This window comes from Armigeres subalbatus, unplaced genomic scaffold, assembly GCF_024139115.2.
Source record: "Armigeres subalbatus isolate Guangzhou_Male unplaced genomic scaffold, GZ_Asu_2 Contig1528, whole genome shotgun sequence".
Taxonomy (NCBI): Eukaryota; Metazoa; Arthropoda; class Insecta; order Diptera; family Culicidae; genus Armigeres; species Armigeres subalbatus.
Window position 1 is genome coordinate 1 of NW_026942317.1, and position 18,969 is coordinate 18,969.

The 18,969-nt window shown below is 38.1% G+C and overlaps 2 protein-coding genes across 5 annotated transcripts in view; one reads left to right on the forward strand and one right to left on the reverse strand.

The window, feature by feature from the left end:
- Window positions 1-136: 136 nt before the first annotated feature.
- LOC134202928 (AFG3-like protein 2) lies at window positions 137-2,942 on the reverse strand. Its single transcript, XM_062677933.1, has 5 exons — window positions 2,652-2,942; window positions 2,078-2,535; window positions 1,929-2,019; window positions 1,561-1,865; window positions 137-1,250 (listed from the first exon to the last, which is right to left on the reverse strand). Exons 1-5 carry the CDS (start codon window positions 2,748-2,750, stop codon window positions 152-154), a joined length of 2,052 nt encoding a protein of 683 aa, XP_062533917.1. The 5' UTR covers window positions 2,751-2,942; the 3' UTR covers window positions 137-151.
- Window positions 2,943-3,317: 375 nt separating this feature from the next.
- LOC134202930 (serine/threonine-protein kinase PRP4 homolog) overlaps window positions 3,318-18,969 on the forward strand; it is a 57,297-nt gene continuing 41,645 nt past the window's right edge. For all 4 annotated transcript variants that reach the window (XR_009977381.1, XR_009977380.1, XM_062677934.1 and 1 more), the window contains exon 1: window positions 3,318-3,508. Coding sequence is in view for 2 of the 4 variants with exons in the window: in XM_062677934.1 (XP_062533918.1) it covers window positions 3,489-3,508 (20 nt within the window). In the remaining 2 variants the exon portion in view is untranslated. The remainder of the gene's footprint in view (window positions 3,509-18,969) is intronic.

An 18,969-nucleotide genomic window follows, 5' to 3' on the forward strand; every position in this document is an offset into this window, starting at 1 on the left:
TTTTTTTTAATTAAAAGTCACCGAGAAAAGCCAATTGAATTCAATTAATGTCTGCGGGGATTAGCCCAAACTTGAGTTCAATAAATTGTTGAACAACCCCGAACAGCAAATAAACAACAATATTTTATAATCCGAGAAATGAGGCAAAACATTATAGCCTATTAAGGCTACGAACTATATCGTATGATATGAAAAATACCTGGGCATAAGCACTATCGGTGATCTTCTTAAGGTCATCCTGAGCACCAGTGGTAATCCTGTTGAAGAAAATTTCCTCCGAAACTCGGCCACCAAGGGTCATGCACATGCGATCGAATAGTTGTTCGGTGGTCAGCAGATATTGGTCCTTCGGTAAGTACTGTGCGTAACCAAGCCCTTTTCCGCGAGGAATAATTGAAACTTTGAGCAGAGGATCGGAATGCTCTAGGAACCAACCGGATACGGCGTGGCCAGCTTCATGGTATGCAACCGTGCGTTTCTCATCCGGTGACAGGACGTTTGTCTTCTTTTCCATTCCTGCAATAACACGCTCTATTGCTTGTTCAAAGTGTTTCAAATTAATAGACTCGTTCAAGTCACGAGCGGCAATTAAAGCAGCTTCATTGCAAACGTTGGCAATGTCAGCTCCAGTGAAACCAGGTGTGAGTGCAGCCATTTTTCTCGCCAAATCCATTTTGTTCAAGTCAGTCTTCAGTGGACCCAAATGCACTTTGAAAATACTGGCACGACCTTTGATGTCCGGTGCTGGTACGAAAATTTGTCTATCGAAGCGTCCGGGACGTAGCAGTGCCTTATCCAGGATGTCAACTCGATTGGTAGCAGCCAAAACAACGACGTTGGTGGTAGTATTGAACCCGTCCATCTCGACGAGCAATTGGTTCAAAGTGTTCTCCTGCTCCGAGTGACCGCCGAAGCTTTTTCCGCCACGTTTTCGTCCAACAGCATCGATTTCATCGATGAACAATATACAGGGCGCGTGCTTCCGGGCCATAGCAAACATGTCACGCACACGGGAAGGACCAACTCCGACGAACATTTCTAAGAACTCCGACCCTGACACGGTAATGAAAGGAACATTGGCTTCTCCGGCCGTCGCCTTAGCAAGGAGAGTTTTACCGGTGCCCGGTGGTCCGGTCAGCATGGCGCCTTTCGGGATCTTTGCTCCCAAATCAATATACTGTTGGGGGTTCTTTAAGAAATTGACAAACTCCATAATTTCTATTTTAGCCTCTTCGCAACCAGCTACGTCTCTGGAATCAGAACAAAAGATGAATTAAATATTAAATGTAGGATCGAAATATATGTACTTGTACTATTGCCATATCTAAGCAACTCTTCTTTAATGTTGATGTTCCAGCTAGTATTCATATTTCTTAACAAAAATAAAAACATTTGAATTACTTCAAAGGGGAATTCGATGAATTCGAGAGTCTTGGCCAAATATTTTCAATGACCCTCGCCAAGGTTCACCACACTGGCTAATTGGACACCCAGCTGAATATTTTTATCATAAACAAACCTAACTTTAGGTTCTCAAAACAAAAAAAGACTTGTACTCACTTAAAACCAACAGTGATTTCGTTTGCATTGATCAATTTTGCCGTAGACTGCATGACTCCACCGAAAAGGCCACCACCCTTACGTCCACCACGGCCGCCCATCATTTCCGACGATCTTCGCATCATATAGATCAGGAAACCAATGATTAACAGCGTTGGTAAGAGGCCGGTAAGACTAGCGGCTTCGATTTCACTACGATAGATTACCGGGACAAAATTAACCGGTTCAATGTTCATGTCCGTTTGTGCATTCTCTAGGTTGCGTTCAAAGGAATCCACGCTGCCAATGTTGAACCAGAGTGTGCCCTGAAATGAACGAAAACATAAAGAACGCAATCTAAAAAATGAATGTGAATACTGATGACCCACCGAGTCCGAGGTGTTGCCTGCTGTTAATCGAACACGAACCCACTTTTTATTGACGACCTCCAATTTATCCACGATTCCTCGAGCAAGGTAGCTAAACATTAATTGAAATATGTTAAATCTACAGAAATGTAGAATACAATATTATTTACTTATTGACAAACTCCTTCCAAGCAATTTCTTTATATCCCATCTCAAAATACGCAATGGCAGATATTAGTGCCACTCCGGCTAGCGCTCCAAAGACCATCATTTTCTCCTTGTCGCCACCCTCACCGCCAATAGGACGCCCGCTGCCTCCGCCGCCCCCTGTTCCACCGCCACCACTTTTGCCTCTAGCTGGCTGAGGTCCAAACATACCCAAATTCCAGTCATTTTTCGGAGGTTGTTGCTGCTGCTGTGACCCTGCTGCACTTTTCGAAGGATTCGAAGGTTCTGGCTTTGCACCCTTGGATACTTCTTCGGCGGAAGCGCCTTTCCTGGCACCTCCTGGTTTGTAATATTTTTCGAAACCTTTCGGGGGTTTCTCACAGAACAGTTGAATCCTGTGTAGGAATTCGTTCCAAACTTTGTTTTTACTCGATTGAAGATAACTCAGACTACGGATAATCTGCAACAGAGAATGAGTCGCACATTCATTTGCTTGATCTGATGAAAATTGAATACCAGCAGACTATTGTTCAATAATCAATAACAAATTAATTATAAGGAATTAAATTTTCTAACCTGGTCGCAATCGGTCGTGTTGACGGTACGATGTTGTCGACCGAGCCCTGCCAATGTCGATTCTAGCTTTCGAGCCGAGGTTAGTAAGCGGTAGGCCATTATTTCTGCACTTTTTGGATCCCGTTCACTAGCTACTGGACAACGCGGTTCATTCGTTTTCTATCTTTATCCCGAAGCGGCCAAGTAGCATATTCTACCGGATTTATTACACAACAATCGTTTCGGCTGATTTCCACAAAACTCACATTCGCTGCGCGGATGATGAAAATTTTTTCCGATGTGTGAAATGTCAAACAGCTGTCAAAACATGGAGTGTTGCCAAACAGGCGAAAACAGACATCACGATAAATAATAAAAACGTGAAACATATTTTGGTTTCACACACCATGATATGTAATATATTGGATAAAAGTTTATCTGAACTGTAATAGTTCATATTTCAAAAAAGTAACTATATCAAAACTCTGCAATGTATGATCCGTCATGTTAATTATATATATATAGGTTAAGAAAACTAAAAAATGTTTTTGTCAACCAAAGAAGAATGTGAAATCTCCGTGTCGGGTGTTTCTGGCTATGCGTGTATGCTACCAATGATTTGGTAACGACGTTAACAGTAGAACCTTCCATTTTTATCTTGCGCCTTTCAAAACACGTATAGAAAGAAGAAGAAGAACCCTCAAATTTTCGCGAAATGACGATGAAGCAGTTGTTGCTGTAACTGAGTTATCGTTGCTAAATAAAATATCAATTTTCAGTACAAAATTTCCTTTAATTTCGCGCAGATTTGCGTGCAGTTTGTTCCTCTTGAATCAGTGCAGTGAAACAACTAGACCGATGGCTACAAAAGAGATTGTGTAAGTAGTGAACATGAATTTTCTTTTGACGGAAAACGTTTTCAAGCGCAAGTAGACTGTCTTCCCAATTGGTGCTCCTGCTTGGGGTTATCCATACGATGAAAGTGAAAGTTTGGAACATATCGAGATCGTTGTTTCAAAAGGGCGAAAGTTGCAAACGTAAACATTCAGTATTCTGCTGATTTCAGGAATAATAGGGCTTGTTTACGGTGTTTTTCCCTTCCGTTCGGTAGAAGGCGCGGTGTTCTACCAATTTCTAGTGCAGCGATTAGCCGATAGACGTACTTATTACAGGATTTCTGGGATTTACCCGTCGAGTTCGTTCAAATTTTATCGCGAAAATAACGGATTTTTTTTATTTAGCTCGCGATAATCGCACTTTACGAATTATTTTGAGTAAAAATTTACAAATAGTTAAACTCTTATGTTTTTCATTCCTATAGGTTTATGAAGAATAAGAAGTGCTTTGCCATTCATTACATCGTGGCTAGACCACCATATTGTCCGCAGATTTACAGTCGTTCCTGTAAATCTCTGGCATCATTTTGTCAGATAATGTTTCAGGCAGTTTTTCCAAGCTTTGTTGTTGACCAGGATTTCCGGACCCTTGTAGAGAATTGCACAAAGCCCTCCATGCTTTGAAATAGCCGAAATATATCCTGGGTTGATGCATGATGTAATTATTATGAAAGATTTCCGATCTGGTTTCCAGTGTTGGGAAAACTCAAATACCCAAGTCTTATCCACGATTCAATTTAAGCGTGAGTCAAATTTCATTTCATTTCATTTTTATTTTTCTTAACATAACGGCTATGTTATGCATGTTTGATGTGCTCAAAACTTCTCTGAAGTAGAACGGGGTAAATTCCACCCTCTCATTGAGAATTGTAAGTAGCAAAACTGTCAAGTGCCCATTAAATCGATTTAGTAGTTATGTTTTATTGACGTCCGTAGAACTTTACAGTCAAGAAAAGACCAAACTTCTGTAACTTGGAACAGCTCTTTATTATAAACGTGTGTTAGGATTAACGGTTTGAATTGGAATGAAAAAATAGTCCGTAGTTATTAGTTGGTATAAACAACTGGTAGTCACCCTTAGTGACCAACGATTGCTTGATCCGCAACACCCTCTTCACTCCACTTCAGCCAAGCTAGTATTAGCTCGTTGTACCGCTATATTAAGAACGTAAAGGTTTCCTCGTAGATGCGCCGTTGCAATAGTCCTACCGTTCATCTTTGGCATCACCATCTTGTTGTTAAAGACAACTTCAACACCAGCCTTGGTTAACTTCTTCACCGACATGAGGTTGTCCCTGAGAGTTGGAACGTATGGTACATCCTTCGCGTGCATCAGTACGCCATAATTGCTCATTCCACGGATGACTCCTGCTTCCTTAGCCACTAGGGATTCGCCATTCTTAACTAGGTCGATGTACACTGGTTGCTTCAAGGTTTCTACGATTGAAAGATGGTGCTTCGCATTAACCATATGATCGCTGGCCCCGGAGTCCAGCAGAAACTCGAGCTTTTCACCGCAGCTCTTCTGTTTTATCGCACTGTCTGCCATGAACACGGCTGACCTTGATTCGTTCGCTGCGTTGGCTTTGGGCTTATTCCTACAATCCTTCTTCATGTGACTACGCTTTCCACAGCCATGGCATTTTCCGTTAAACTTCTCGCTTCCATGTTTCCGGCATTGATCTCCAACAAATGCAGTAGGTTTTTCTTCATAACAATGCAATCGATCCAAACGCTTCGATTTATCGCTAAGCAACCGGGTCTTCATCACCTGCTTCCTAATTACCGTTTGCTTTCCGGCCGATTTCTTGGCAAACGTATCTTCAAGAACCTTCAACATTTCTTTGGTCGTATTCTTTTCTCAGATACATCCCAAGAACTCGTCCGACACCAAGTTCACCAGCAGGGATTTCGCCTTACAGTCCATTTCCCTGAACTTCACAGCTTCATCAGCCGCTGCTGGAACATCCTTCACCACAGCGTCCCACAGCTTCGAGGCTTCGAGATACACTTGAACACGAAACTTCCAGGTATCGTAGCCAGTTCCAGAGAACTGAGGGATTCCGTGAACGGCCACTTCTTTCTTGCTGTCGCCCATAACCTATTGACGTCCGTAGAACTTTGCAGTCAAGAAAAGACCAAACTTCTGTAACTTGGAACAGCTCTTTATTATAAACTTGTGTTATGATTAAAGGTTTGAATTGGAATGAAAAAAAATAGTCCGTAGTTATTAGTTGGTATAAACAACTGGTAGTCAACCTTAGTGACCAACGATTGCTTGATCCGCAACATGTTTCTACGAGCTTGAGCCCAAGACCCGTTTCTACATGAAAAGACATCAAGAACATCCGATGATTATATGTCGACACGTCCAGGGAAATGCGTATCATATAAGTGCTCTAACGCTTATTCATTATCTTTATTTGGCTTGTAAATTTTGCCAACTTGGAAATCCTTGGATCTCACAAGAATTTTGTTTAAACAACTGGCCTCTCTCAAACTGGAGACATTTGCACAAAGGTTTTATTTTTGTAGGTACCTTTGATGGTCTATGAGGGTACCTGGGACAAAAATGCGTAATGGCGGATGTTGTAGTATACATAATTGCAAAAAAACTTGGCTTTTTTGACGTAGAACTACGTCTGTCTTTTCTATATTGGGGTACACTTTACGATTGCAAAAAATCGAAAAACGTCACGAAAATATGACGAGAGACTTTGACTGTTAATATCTCAGCCGTTTCTCGGTGGATTTTCAATTTTCTTGGACCATTCGATCAAGGAAGAGTCAACGCTTTATACCCGATGTACACTGAAGTCGCTTTTTACGCGGTTATTTTTACTGGAATCGCTTTTTATACGATTTTTTTCACTCGAATTTTGGGATTTCCGTGGTTCATTCAGACATATTTTGGGATTTTCGCGGTTTTTCACGTTGTTTTAATTTACGCGGCCCATATCCTCCGCGGAAAAACCGACTTCAGTGTATTACAATATTTATGTATGGTAATATTAACTATTGAAAACTTGCTAACAGTTAAGCATTCCGTTTCGGTGAAAAAGTCAATCTCGTTCGTATATCGCAATTCGCAGGCTTTTTCTTCCATAGCACTACATTCCAACTGTAACTTGGCTTGCTTTTCAACTTAGTAATCTATTAGCATTCCCTTAGTTATAAATGGAAAGCTTTGCATGAGTAGGGGAAAGTGGGGTAAGATGGCCATATGGGGCAAGACAGCCAACGTTAATTATGCCTTAAGTAAGCATTATATTCACATTATTATTACAATTGATGGTTCACAATAATGTAAAAGGGCTATACAACTGAAAAATTCACTTTGACAACCTAACTTGTTCTTGTAATATTCATTTGAAGAAGGTTTAGTTGAAATTAGAATTTTCTTATAATTTTCTAGTTACATAATTTAACAATTGAAGCCTAAATTACTCATTTTCCAGGACAAATTGATATTTACCGAAGCTTTTATATAACTATAGCCTATATACAATAATAATTTGAGAAGATTCACAGTAATCAGGTTCGATAGGATATAAATCTTTGGATATACGTCGGCCTGGGGCGGTATTGCCAACTGTATAGGAACAAGGTTATCTCCAGGATTATGAGTCGCCTAACCCTAAAATGCATTTAAAAAATGATCAAAAAAGTTTCTGCGTGAATCAGAGATGATTTAAAACAAAGGATATGGTTTTAACAGTAAAAATTAGCTTTAGGCAAATTCTGATATTGTCGTAGTGCCAGTTGTCAAGAAATCAACATGAAATACGACATTTTTAAACGAAGCATCATTTGAACATAATCCGTAGAAGTGCAAGAAACGTGTCCCCTATTCTAAATAAATTTAGCACACTTTTGATATAGTTTTTGGGCCATGCTCGTCTTGCCCCGAGGGGGTGGTCATATTACCCCATATGGTAAATATAGGCATCATAAAAACACCTTTTTTAAAACCAGTTTATAAGATACTGAAACGTTATTAATCAGTGTTTATTGATACTTATGTCAAAGACGGGTCATCATAAAGGTGGACAAATCAGCAGAATTTGAAGGAGTGTCACTATTTTAGAAGGGTTACTGCTTAAGATGGCCATCTTGCCCCACTTTCCCCTATGTGATAAAGTCAATGGATACACTATGCCCAGAGTGTCGAGAATGTTTCCCACTCTAAAACATCCTAGATCGGATCAAGAATCTGTCTCGCAATTTCTGGATTCTGCCCCTTTGTTTGCAAGGCTAACTGGAAACTTCAAGCCAGCAAAGACGTCAAATTAATGCAACTTTCAAGACTTTTAGCTCAGACCGCATCGTGCTTTCGTGCTGTGCGGTTCTTTCTCTTTGCGGAAGGAAGTTTTTAATACTACCCGAAGCTATTTTAATTTCAACGGTGCTTCTTAGCGCTATTTCTACCCACTGATCCCGTTACGATCTTTGCAAGGACCCGTGCCTTCGTTTTACGTTGGACCCGTTTGCGGAAGTAAAATTCCGACAAGCGGTGGTAATCCTGCAGGGACACCGTTCTGGGAAAAAACCTCTAAGAAGGTCACGTCTCCACGCTCAGCAATGAGTATTAATAAAAACAAGAGGAAGGGGGAGTCTCTGAATTCTCCACTTCCTTCAAAGAAACAAGGTTTCAAGACCGTCCTGCCCAAGCGCGGAAAAAATAGAAGGAAGCTGGAGACTTCAGATATTCCTTCTAAATCTAACGTTGACATTATTTCTTCTCCCATCGAACTGAGCAATCAGTTCGATTTGATTAATAACGAATTTGAGGAAATCGAATCTACCTCTAGCCCAGGTGATTCGATTCATGCGAAGAAACAACGGATTCCGCCAATTGTGGTATCTGTTGCCGAGTTTTCTGGCTTTCGGAATGAAATCTTGAGTAACCTTCGGGGGATCAAGGTTTCATTTCAGATAGCTAGGAAGGGTGACTGCCGCGTTTTGCCGGGATCCTTTGACGATCGCAAACGTCTTCTCCAGTATTTAACTGAGAAGCGCCATAAATTCTTCACATACGACGACAAAACTGAGCGATTGTTCAAAGTCGTCTTGAAAGGTCTGCCCAGTGATGACAAATCACTGGATGAGATTAAAATTGAAATTTCTGAATTACTTGGATTTTCACCAGTCCAAGTAATTAAGATGAAAAAGAAATCCCACTCTGGTACTTCCCAAAGGGCATTTCTCAAGAATTTTATTTAGTTCATTTTAACAAAAGTGAACTAAATAATATGAAAAGTTTGGAAAAGGCCTGTATTATGTCCCATGTCCGTGTTACATGGGAACATTTCCGCAGGCCTGGGGGAAATTTCCAAAATCCCACTCAGTGCCGTAAGTGCCAAAAGTGGGGTCACGGAACCAAACATTGCCACATGGATGCTAAATGCATGATTTGTGGTGGAACCTCTCACGCCAAGGACGCTTGTCCTGTGAGAGAAGATTCAATAAATTTAAGTGTGCAAATTGTGGGGGTAATCATAAATCCAATTTCTGGGAATGCCCTTCACGCAAAAAGTTTTGAATTCCCGTGCAAAATTGATGACGGAAATTCCAATCGGATCCCAGATTCGACGGGTAGAAATTTTTCAAACGCTCAAATTTCGAAACCAGTTACCGGTCGAGCAATTCATACCCACCACAATTCACAAACAAATTTTGCCGCTCGTCAACGGGTAGCAAGCACTTCAGTAAATTCCAATTTTTCGAATGTACCTACGTATGCAAACATCGCTGCTGGTAGACAAAATTTCTCTTCTCAAAATGAGGTTTATACCCATGTCCCAACGGGAAATAATGGTCATGTTGCCGATTCAGGTAGCATGACTGCTTCCGATTTTGATTTTTAACTGAACAATTGCATCACATGATTGATGCAATGTTCAAAGCAAATACCATTCCAGAAGCTGTTCAGGTTGGTATAAAGTACACACAAAAATTGTTATCGGACTCCGTGTCAATGGATCCAAATAATTGTGTGAAAGTTCTAAATTGGAATGCCCGCTCTCTAAAGGGTAAGGAAGATGAATTATTCAACTTCCTAACAGTTCATAATGTGCATATTGCCATTATAACAGAAACCTATTTAAAACCAGGACTCTCCATTAAAAGAGATCCAAATTATTTTGTCTACAGAAATGATCGTCTTGACAGCGCCTGTGGTGGGGTCGCCATTGTCATCAATAGACGTATCAAACATAAATTATTTTCTTCATTCAAAACCAAAGTTTTTGAAACCTTGGGAGTTTCTGTTGAAACAAATTTTGGAAAATTTTCCTTCATTGCAGCTTACTTGCCATTTCAATGCAATGGGCAGCAAAAGAATTTGTTGAAAGCTGATCTTCAAATTCTGACTCGCAACAAATCTAAATTCTTCGTAATTGGTGACTTCAATGCCAAACACCGTTCATGGAATAATGCTCAAAGCAATTCCAATGGTAAAATTTTATTTGAAGATTGTTCTGCGGGATATTATACTATTCAATATCCCAACGGACCAACTTGTTTTTCTTCCAGTCGAAATCCTTCTACAATTGATTTAGTTTTAACGGATTCAAGTCAGCTGTGTGGCCAATTGGTAACTCATGCTGACTTTGAATCTGATCACCTTCCTGTGACATTTGAAATCTCACAAGAAGCCATTTATAATCCAATCAGCTCTACTTTTAATTATCATAGAGCTGATTGGGATTCTATAAAACGTATATCGATAGGAATTTTGATGTTGATATTCCTCTCGATACCAAAAGTGATATTGATAATGCTCTCGTATCTTTGACAAATTTAATTGTCGAAGCCAGAGGCATTGCAATTCCTAAATGTGAAATTAAATTCAACTCCATTATTATTGACGACGATCTTCAGCTACTGATCCGTCTTAAAATGTGAGGCGAAGGCAATACCAAAGAACTCGCGATCCTACTTTAAAAGTTATTTGGCGAGATTTGCAAAATGAAATTAAAAACGTTTCGCTATTCTGAGAAATACCAACTTTGAGAATAATGTCTCGAAGTTGGATCCCAGTTCGAAACCCTTTTGAAATTAACGAAAATTCTTAAAAACCTCAAAAGCCAATTCCAGCGCTTAAAGAGGGAAATAAAATTTTATTAACAAATGGCGAAAAGGCTCAAAAACTTGCTCAGCAGTTCGAGAGTGCCCATAATTTTAGTCTAGGTCTCACTAGTCCAATTGAGGATCAGGTTACACGAAGCTTCGAAGACATTCTCAACCAAGATAATGTTTTGACCCTTCGTTGGGAACTAATTTGGATGAAGTGAGATCTATTACTAGAAAATTTAAAAATATGAAAGCCCTGGGTGATGATGGTATTTTCTACATACTTATCAAAAACTTCCTGAGAGCTCTTTATCCTTTTTGGTTAATTTATTTAACAAATGTTTTCAATTGGCATACTTCCCAGATAAATGGAAAAACGCCAAAGTTGTTCCAATTTTGAAGCCGGACAAAAATCCAGCTGAGGCTTCTAGTTATCGCCCAATCAGTTTGCTTTCTTCAATAAGCAAACTGTTTGAAAAGATTATTTTAAATAGAATGATGGTTCATATTAATGACAATTCTATTTTTGCTGATGAGCAATTTGGTTTTCGCCATGGGCATTCAACCACTCATCAGTTATTAAGAGTTACGAACTTAATTCGGCTCAACAAATCTGAAGGATATTCGACTGGAGTTGCTCTTCTTGATATAGAGAAAGCATTTGATAGTGTTTGGCATGAAGGTTTGATTGTAAAATTGATGAATTTTAATTTTCCTCTGTACATTATTAAACTGATCCAAAATTATTTATCAGATCGCTCACTGCAGGTAAACTATCAGAATTCTAAATCTGATAGATTACCTGTTAGAGCTGGTGTTCCCCAAGGCAGCATACTGGGGCCCATATTGTATAACATGTTTACTTCTGACTTACCTGATTTACCACCAGGGTGTCAAAAATCTTTGTTTGCAGCCAAAGGGCGAAGCCTTCGTGTCATTTGTAGTAGATTGCAAAAAGTTTGGATATTTTCTCCACTTACTTGCAAAAATGGAAAATTTCCCCGAATGCTTCCAAAACTCAGCTTATAATTTTCCCACATAAGCCGAGAGCTTCTTATTTGAAACCTTCTAGCAGACATATTGTCACTATGAATGGTGTTCCAATTAATTGGTCTAGCGAAGCTAAATATTTAGGACTTCTGCTAGATCAAAAATTAACTTTTAAAAATCACATTGAAGGCCTTCAAGCCAAATGTAACAAATATATTAAGTGTCTATATCCACTTATAAACAGAAAATCAAAACTTTGTCTTAAGAACAAACTTTTGATTTACAAACAAATTTTAGACCAGCCATGTTGTATGCTGTGCCAATATGGACTAGTTGCTGCAATACCAGAAAGAAGGCACTTCAGAGGATTCAAAATAAAATTTTGAAAATGATTCTGAAGTTACCTCCGTGGTATAGTACCAATGAACTTCATAGAATTTCTAATATTGAGACATTGCAACAAATGTCCAACAAAATAATTTCAATTTTAGATAAAAATCGTTGCAATCTTCTATTGCAACGATTAGCTCCTGTACCCTTAGTATAAATTAGGTTAAGTTTAGTTTAAGTAGAAAACATTGTAATTCCTACATGGTTTAATTCAACCAGAGGAAATATCGTAACTGCCAGAGGCAATTGAAATGTATTAATAATATCTAAAAGTGTAACATAGCAAATAAGGATGATAGTGTTAAGAAAACACGGAACACCTAGTCTAAGAGATAAATGCATGTATTAGATAATTAGCAAATAAAATTAGTTAAAAAAAAAAAAAAAAAAAAAAAAAAAAAGACTTTTAGCTGGTGCAGTTTGTTTCTGCTAACTTACACGAGCGTTTTCTCTCGAAAGCTTGGGGGCGTTTGACGACAACTTCTCGCTTACATCTATTGATGTCAGTAGAGGGGCTCGGAATCTTCTTCGCTGCTGCAGTGGATGCGTTCTGTGAAACTTCTGCTCATTTTTGCTGATTCCTAGGTGTCTACCGGAGTAAACGCATAGTCCGACGCAACTCACGTGAAGCGTCTGCTCTGATTTACTCCATAGGATGACCACCAAACGCCGTTGAAAGCCCAGCTTTCACGATGGGCTTTTCTGTAACGAGCCACCGGGGCTTTAGACTAACTTAGTGGCGGGTGCTTTTTTTTGTTCGGGATGAACCACTGCGTTCATTTCATTGAACTTTTGTAGTATACCCGTGTCATTTGTTTAGTGCATGTCTTTCTGCTCCATTTCTATTGAGAAGAAATGAAGTAGTCGTTTTTAATTCATATATTTTCTTAAGCTTAATGTAAGGCCTCTTTAGATTAAGGTACCGCTTTTTATACCCTTCCAGAAAAGGCTTATACCAACTCTCAAAGGCGCGCCCCTCAATCAGTTTCGGCTCAACAATAAGTGGGATAATACTGATTTTGACCATGCATCGGTACTGCAGTTCAAACATATTTTTGCGTCTTCTTATGAGTTCCGGATTCGTTTTTGTATAGAGATCTGATTTCATTGCGTTTGGCATTTCTGAATCTCACCTTCACACAGAACTCTAATCAGTCAGAGGGTTCAGCAGATCCACCAAATTCGTATCCGCTTCTTTCCTAATTAATCAGCGCTCTGGAGCTTTGAGATTCATGTCATCGGCTTTAAAAGTGGCCTAAGATTGAGTTACGTTTTTATAATTTACTCCATTGACTCCATGCAAAAGTGGCAAAAGGTGGGTCATCTAAAAGCAGATTATAGTCGTTCCATACTCTTCCGACCATCACTCATAAGTATTAACAAGAATAGTAAGAACTAGAGCACAGTGTGGTAGATCTTTCTCCATAATGCACCACGTAAAAAGGTGTCTAACCAGCATTACAGGCTCCGTTAACTGCCTGGCTAATTGTTTCACCCCCCAGGCCATTCATCCCCTCGGCACGGGTCGCCTGACACCTTGGGATTCGGGGTTAGGGACGTCATATTGCCAGTTTCAGTGTTTAACCAAGCCTGGCGATATGACCGGATTTACACCGTTACGCACTAATTCAGAGTATCCATATCCCAGCGTAACGGGACGGCGGGTGCTTTCTTTCTTTCTTTCTTTCTCTCTTTTGGCGCAGACCTATCGGTCCATTTCAGCCAAGTCTTGTTTTGCGGGTGACAACATCGCATGTCATTTATGAAAACGAAACGGGAATATTGAAGTTTGACAGTACTCTCATTTCAGTGTCGGGTAGTGTCAAATGTAATGTCACGGTTTAAGTTTGTTTATCAAAATTTCGCGGATTAGCTAGTTTCAAACACTAATTTTAGTTTCTCTTAAGAATTCGGCAATCTGTTTAATTTTTTCTGGTTTGTTTTCAGCTAGAATAGGAGTAATATCATCTATTTGTTGTAATATTGGATATTTCAGTCTAATTGTTTGGAATTTAGGGCAGTGGTGAAGAATATGTGTCAAGGTTTCGGTTTCATTGCATTCGTCGCACCTGTCTGAGCTAATTAGATTCCAGTTGTATAGTCTATCTTTTGTAGCTGTATGTCCTGCTCTAATTCTGGATATAATTACTGTTAGATCTGTTGATAAATTAATATTATCGAACCATGGTTTTTGAATTACTGTAGACATTATTAAAAAGTGTTGTTTTCCTTTATCTAATGATATTGTTTTGTATTTTTGATCCCAAATGCAGTAGGTTTCTTTTTTAATGTTTAATAGTAAGTCACCTTTTGTCAACTTTAAATCCTCTATATTCGTTTTACTAGCACCTAATTTAGCAGCCAAGTCTGCCCTATCATTTCCTAATAATCCTATGTGTCCCGGTATCCATTGTAGAATAATCTGTTTGTCGTATAATAGTGCTTTATGTATTATTTCATTGACTAAATAATTTTCACCTGCTTCAACGTTTTTTAGTAATTTTGTGGCACTTTTCGAGTCTGTTAATATTACTGGAGATTGAATGTTACTTTGAGAAATGTATTCAATTGCTTTTAGAATTGCTGCAAGCTCCGCATTCATGATCGTGAACTGTGTCCTAAGCCTACCACTATAAGAGATTTTTTCTTGACTGTCATAGATCCCGTAGCCTGTTCTATCTTGTGATTTTGATCCATCTGTATAAATAAGATATTTATCTGGGTAGCTTGTCTTAATTAACTCTATTACCATTTGTTTTTGTACGTTATTTGTTAGATTCTTTTTAGTTAAGTTTTTGATTTCTGTATTGACTATTAAGTTTTTGGCTGGCAAAGTGAAAATGGGTTTTGCTAATTGTAGTAAATGGAAGTTATTTATATTTGCTATTGTTTCTAAATAAGAACTATGTTTGTGTATTTCTTCAGTATGGATAGATTCAATAAGGAAGGGTACTATGGGGCTATTATTGTGATAAAAATTTTTGGTTATTTCCTTGATAGCTAAATATTCTGCTCTATCTTTTAGGGGTAGTTCTCCTGTTTCAGCTAGAATTACATGGTTCGGGGTTGATTTCAAGTATCGCATTGACGTTCTTATGTAAAGGTGGTGGACAGTTTCTAATTTAGTAAAAGAGGTTTTGGATGTTCCTGCTGAAAGTGTTAGACCGTAATCTAAATGGGGTTGTACAATTGTTTTAGCAATTTTAAGTGCTGTTTCAGGGTGGGCTCCATTTTTTTTCTTTGTTATCATTTTCAGTATGTTTATCTTTCTTCTAGCTTTTGTGACGCTGTTTTCAACTTGCTTATTGAAATTTAATCTATGGTCTATGAAAATTCCAAGGAATTTGTGGAAAGGGTTTACTTCTATTTGAGTGTTTTGTATAGTGATACTGGTTATGGGGTGGAATTTATTTGTGAATATCACTGTGGCACATTTTTCTGAGTTTATTATCATTCCTAGTTCATTCAATGCGTTTACTGTATGATTTAAAAAGTTGTTCATTTTATCTACTGCTTCTGCTATTGTTTTGGCTATGATAACTGCTGTAAAATCATCTGCGAATTAGAAAAATATTCTTTCTTGTCTAGCTAATGTATGTAGTTGCATGGTATAAATGTTCAATACAATGGGGGACAATGGACAGCCTTGAGGCAATCCTTTGTTAGTTGTTCTAATTATCTCTGTACCGTTTGCTAGTTTTAAAATTATTTTCCTCTTTTTTAGATATTGATAAATCCAATTGCTTATTTCTGGGGTGTGTTTATGTCATTTAGAATTTCTATCAATTTTTCAATATTTACATTGTCGAACGCTTTTGTTAAATCTAGAAAAGTTGCTAATACTATTTCATTTTCTCTTTTAGCTTGTTTAATGTGTGAGACAAGAGTATTTACACAGTTAACTGCTGATATTTTTGTTTAAATCCAAAGGAATAGGGTGGCAAAAGATTTTCTCTATTTAAAAATTTGATAAGTGTTTTTAACTGTAAAATTGAGAAGTTTTAGTAAAACGCTTAATAACGAAATTGGTCGATAAGATTCTGCTTTAGAGGGTCCTTGTTATGCTTTAGTATAGGAACTATTTTATCTCTCTCCAATCATTAGGTATGTCTCCTGTTCTTAATACTAAATTTAACATATCAACTATTTTAATAAGGATTGGTGGATTTAATTTTTTAAGAATCTGGAAGGAAAGACCATCGTTTCCTGGGGCAGATGAATCTTTTTTAGAATGTATAGTTTTAATTAAATCTGAAAGGGAAATGTTTGGAATTGATTCAGCTGTGTTTGTTGTATGAGTGATTTCATTTTCTATTTCTGGGAAGTTAATATCAATAAATTTTAATGCTATTGTTTTATCATTTAGTAAGTGAATATTATTTTTGGATGTGTATCCGCCTCCTATTCTTTTAACAATGTTCCATAGTTCTTTGCATCCCATATCTGGATTTATTGAGTCAATTAATTTATTCCAATCATTTCTTGAGGCTTTCCTTATTAGTTGTTTTAGTTTCGCTTTGGCTTTTTTAAATTGTATTAAATTTTCTTGTGTTAGGTTTCTAAAGTATTGGATTAGCAGATTATTTTTTAATTCTAGTTGTTCAGCAATTTCTTTATTCCACCATGATTTTGGAGTTCTGTTACTATTTCTATGATATTTATTTTTTTCTATTTTTTCTTTTATTGCTGGAAGAATGTCATGTTGGTCTATAATAGTGTCTACGTCTATCTGGTTTATCATTTCTATAGCTTTTGTTTTATTGATGCATTCGATTTTGTAATTAAAATTTTTGGCTGTGTTAAGTATTTCGAAAGTTATAATTCTGTGATTGCTCATTATTTCATCGGAGTGTATGGTCCATTCTATTCTATGTGCTATGTCAGACGTAGCAAAAGTTAAGTCTATGGTTGATGGGGAGGTGTTGGGGGATTTTATTAATGTTGGGGAACCATCATTCATGTTAATGAGATTAGTGTTTTCTAAAAGGTGTTCAAGTAGTTCTCCTCTAGGGCAATTACTTTGGTTAGGATTCCAAGTACGACTATGGGCATTGAAATCACCTGCAAAAATTGTTGGAAGTTTTAGTTGGTCGATTATGTCTATTATTTTTTTTAAAGGATCTTTTATGTTTTGATTTCTGATTGGAGGTGGAGGGATGTAAATTGAAATAATTAGTATAGTGTATTCAGTATTTAGTGTTTTAATTGCTATTGTTTCTAATGGGCTTAGATCTGGCAATGCAACTTCTTTGAATGTAATTTCATTTCGAACTAAAATACCGACTCCTCCGTATCCATTCTGCCTACATTGTTTAACAAAATTGAATCCGGGGATTTTACATTCTTCGTTTGATTTGATCCAAATTTCTTGTAAGAGTGCAATGTCTATTTTGTTTACATTAAGGAAGTTTTTAAGAGATTTACGGGTATCTAATGGGCGAATACTGGTTATATTGTGTTGTACAAACTTTAGATTCCTGAAACTCCCCATGAAGTTTTTGATTGGGTGGGATTAGAATTGACTGTCATTACTTCCGCTTCTATGATCGATTTGATTTGGTCACTTATGTTTATTAACAAAATGTCTGAGTCAATTGTGTCCTTACTATTTCTGGATTTTTCTGCGTGTTTGAGGATGGTTTTTGAATAGCTGTAATTTTGTTGAGGATAGAGGGAACGTCTACCTGTGTTTCTTGTGGATGTTTGTTTTGGCTGCCAGACCTATTTCGTGTTCTAGAAACCTGTCTTGCTGGTCTATTGTCTGATTGAGAAGTTTGTAGTCTTGTTTTTGGTCGTGTATTGTGATCGTTCGTTATGATCGGTGGAAAATCTGTTAGTGAGTCCAGTCTGTTTTGTACTTGATTCGGTTTTGGAAACTTGTTCGCTGCTTCCATGAAAGTCAGTCTTTCGTTCGCCATGACGTAACGAATTTTGTCCTGACGTATTCTTTCCGGGCAATTTCTGTCTGTTACTTTGTGCATTTGTTTGCAGTGAATACAGCTGGTGGGGTTGGAACAATCCTGACCGCCATGTTCTTGTCCGCAGTTTTCGCATCGTTCATTCCTACTTTTGCAAGCTTTTTGTCTGTGTCCATACCTCCAACATTTGTTGCACATCTTAATGGGAAAGATGTACGCTTCAACAATCGCTGGAACACCATAGATCGAGACGTTTTCTGGAAGTTCCTGTCCTGTTACGTAGACTTTCACTGTGTATGTTGGTATTAGGATTTGGTCCTTCATCCTGTTGATCCGTTCCACTTTGATGATCTTCTTCTTTCCTCCTGTTTGGATGTTGTTTAGAATCTCGGTTTCGGTGAGCGATGGGGGGACATTCCTAATAATCCCTATCGATTCCTTCAGCATGTTGGGTACATACACCTTGTATTTAAACTCCTCCGACAGAAGCTTGGAATTAAGCAAGTCTTCTGCCTCTCTCGGTCGATTGAATGTTATTCGGTACCGTCCTTGTCCAGCAAATTTCAGTTCTTTATAGTTTTTGATGCCGATGTTGTGTAGTATTTTTGCGATTTCCATTGTATGAACCGGTTTGACATCTTGGCTTTCCCTTTCGATGAAGAAAACTGTGTGTGTCGTATTTTTGGTCCAGTCATTCCTTGTTGAATTTTTGTTCGTGTTTACCTCTTTCTTTTGATTTTTCCTTTTGTCTTGTCCGTTGTTGTTAGTATTGCCTGTGTCAGTCTCGTCTGTCAAGTCAACATTCATTTTGTCTGTCATTTTACCTGCTGCGTTTTCTTTTTTTTGTGTCATCTCCTTACCCTTATCTATCTTGTACGTTTTGGCCTTCTGAGTTTCAATAATTTCTTCTAGCTTCCTTCGTACCCCATGTCTTATGCCTTCATTTATTCCAGACTTACCTGGGGATGAGTTCCGGTTTACCACATCCCGATGCTCTTACCCCTGGAATTCGTTTTCATCCGCACTCATGCACTGAAACTTAACCTATATTTACACCACTTTCATAAAATC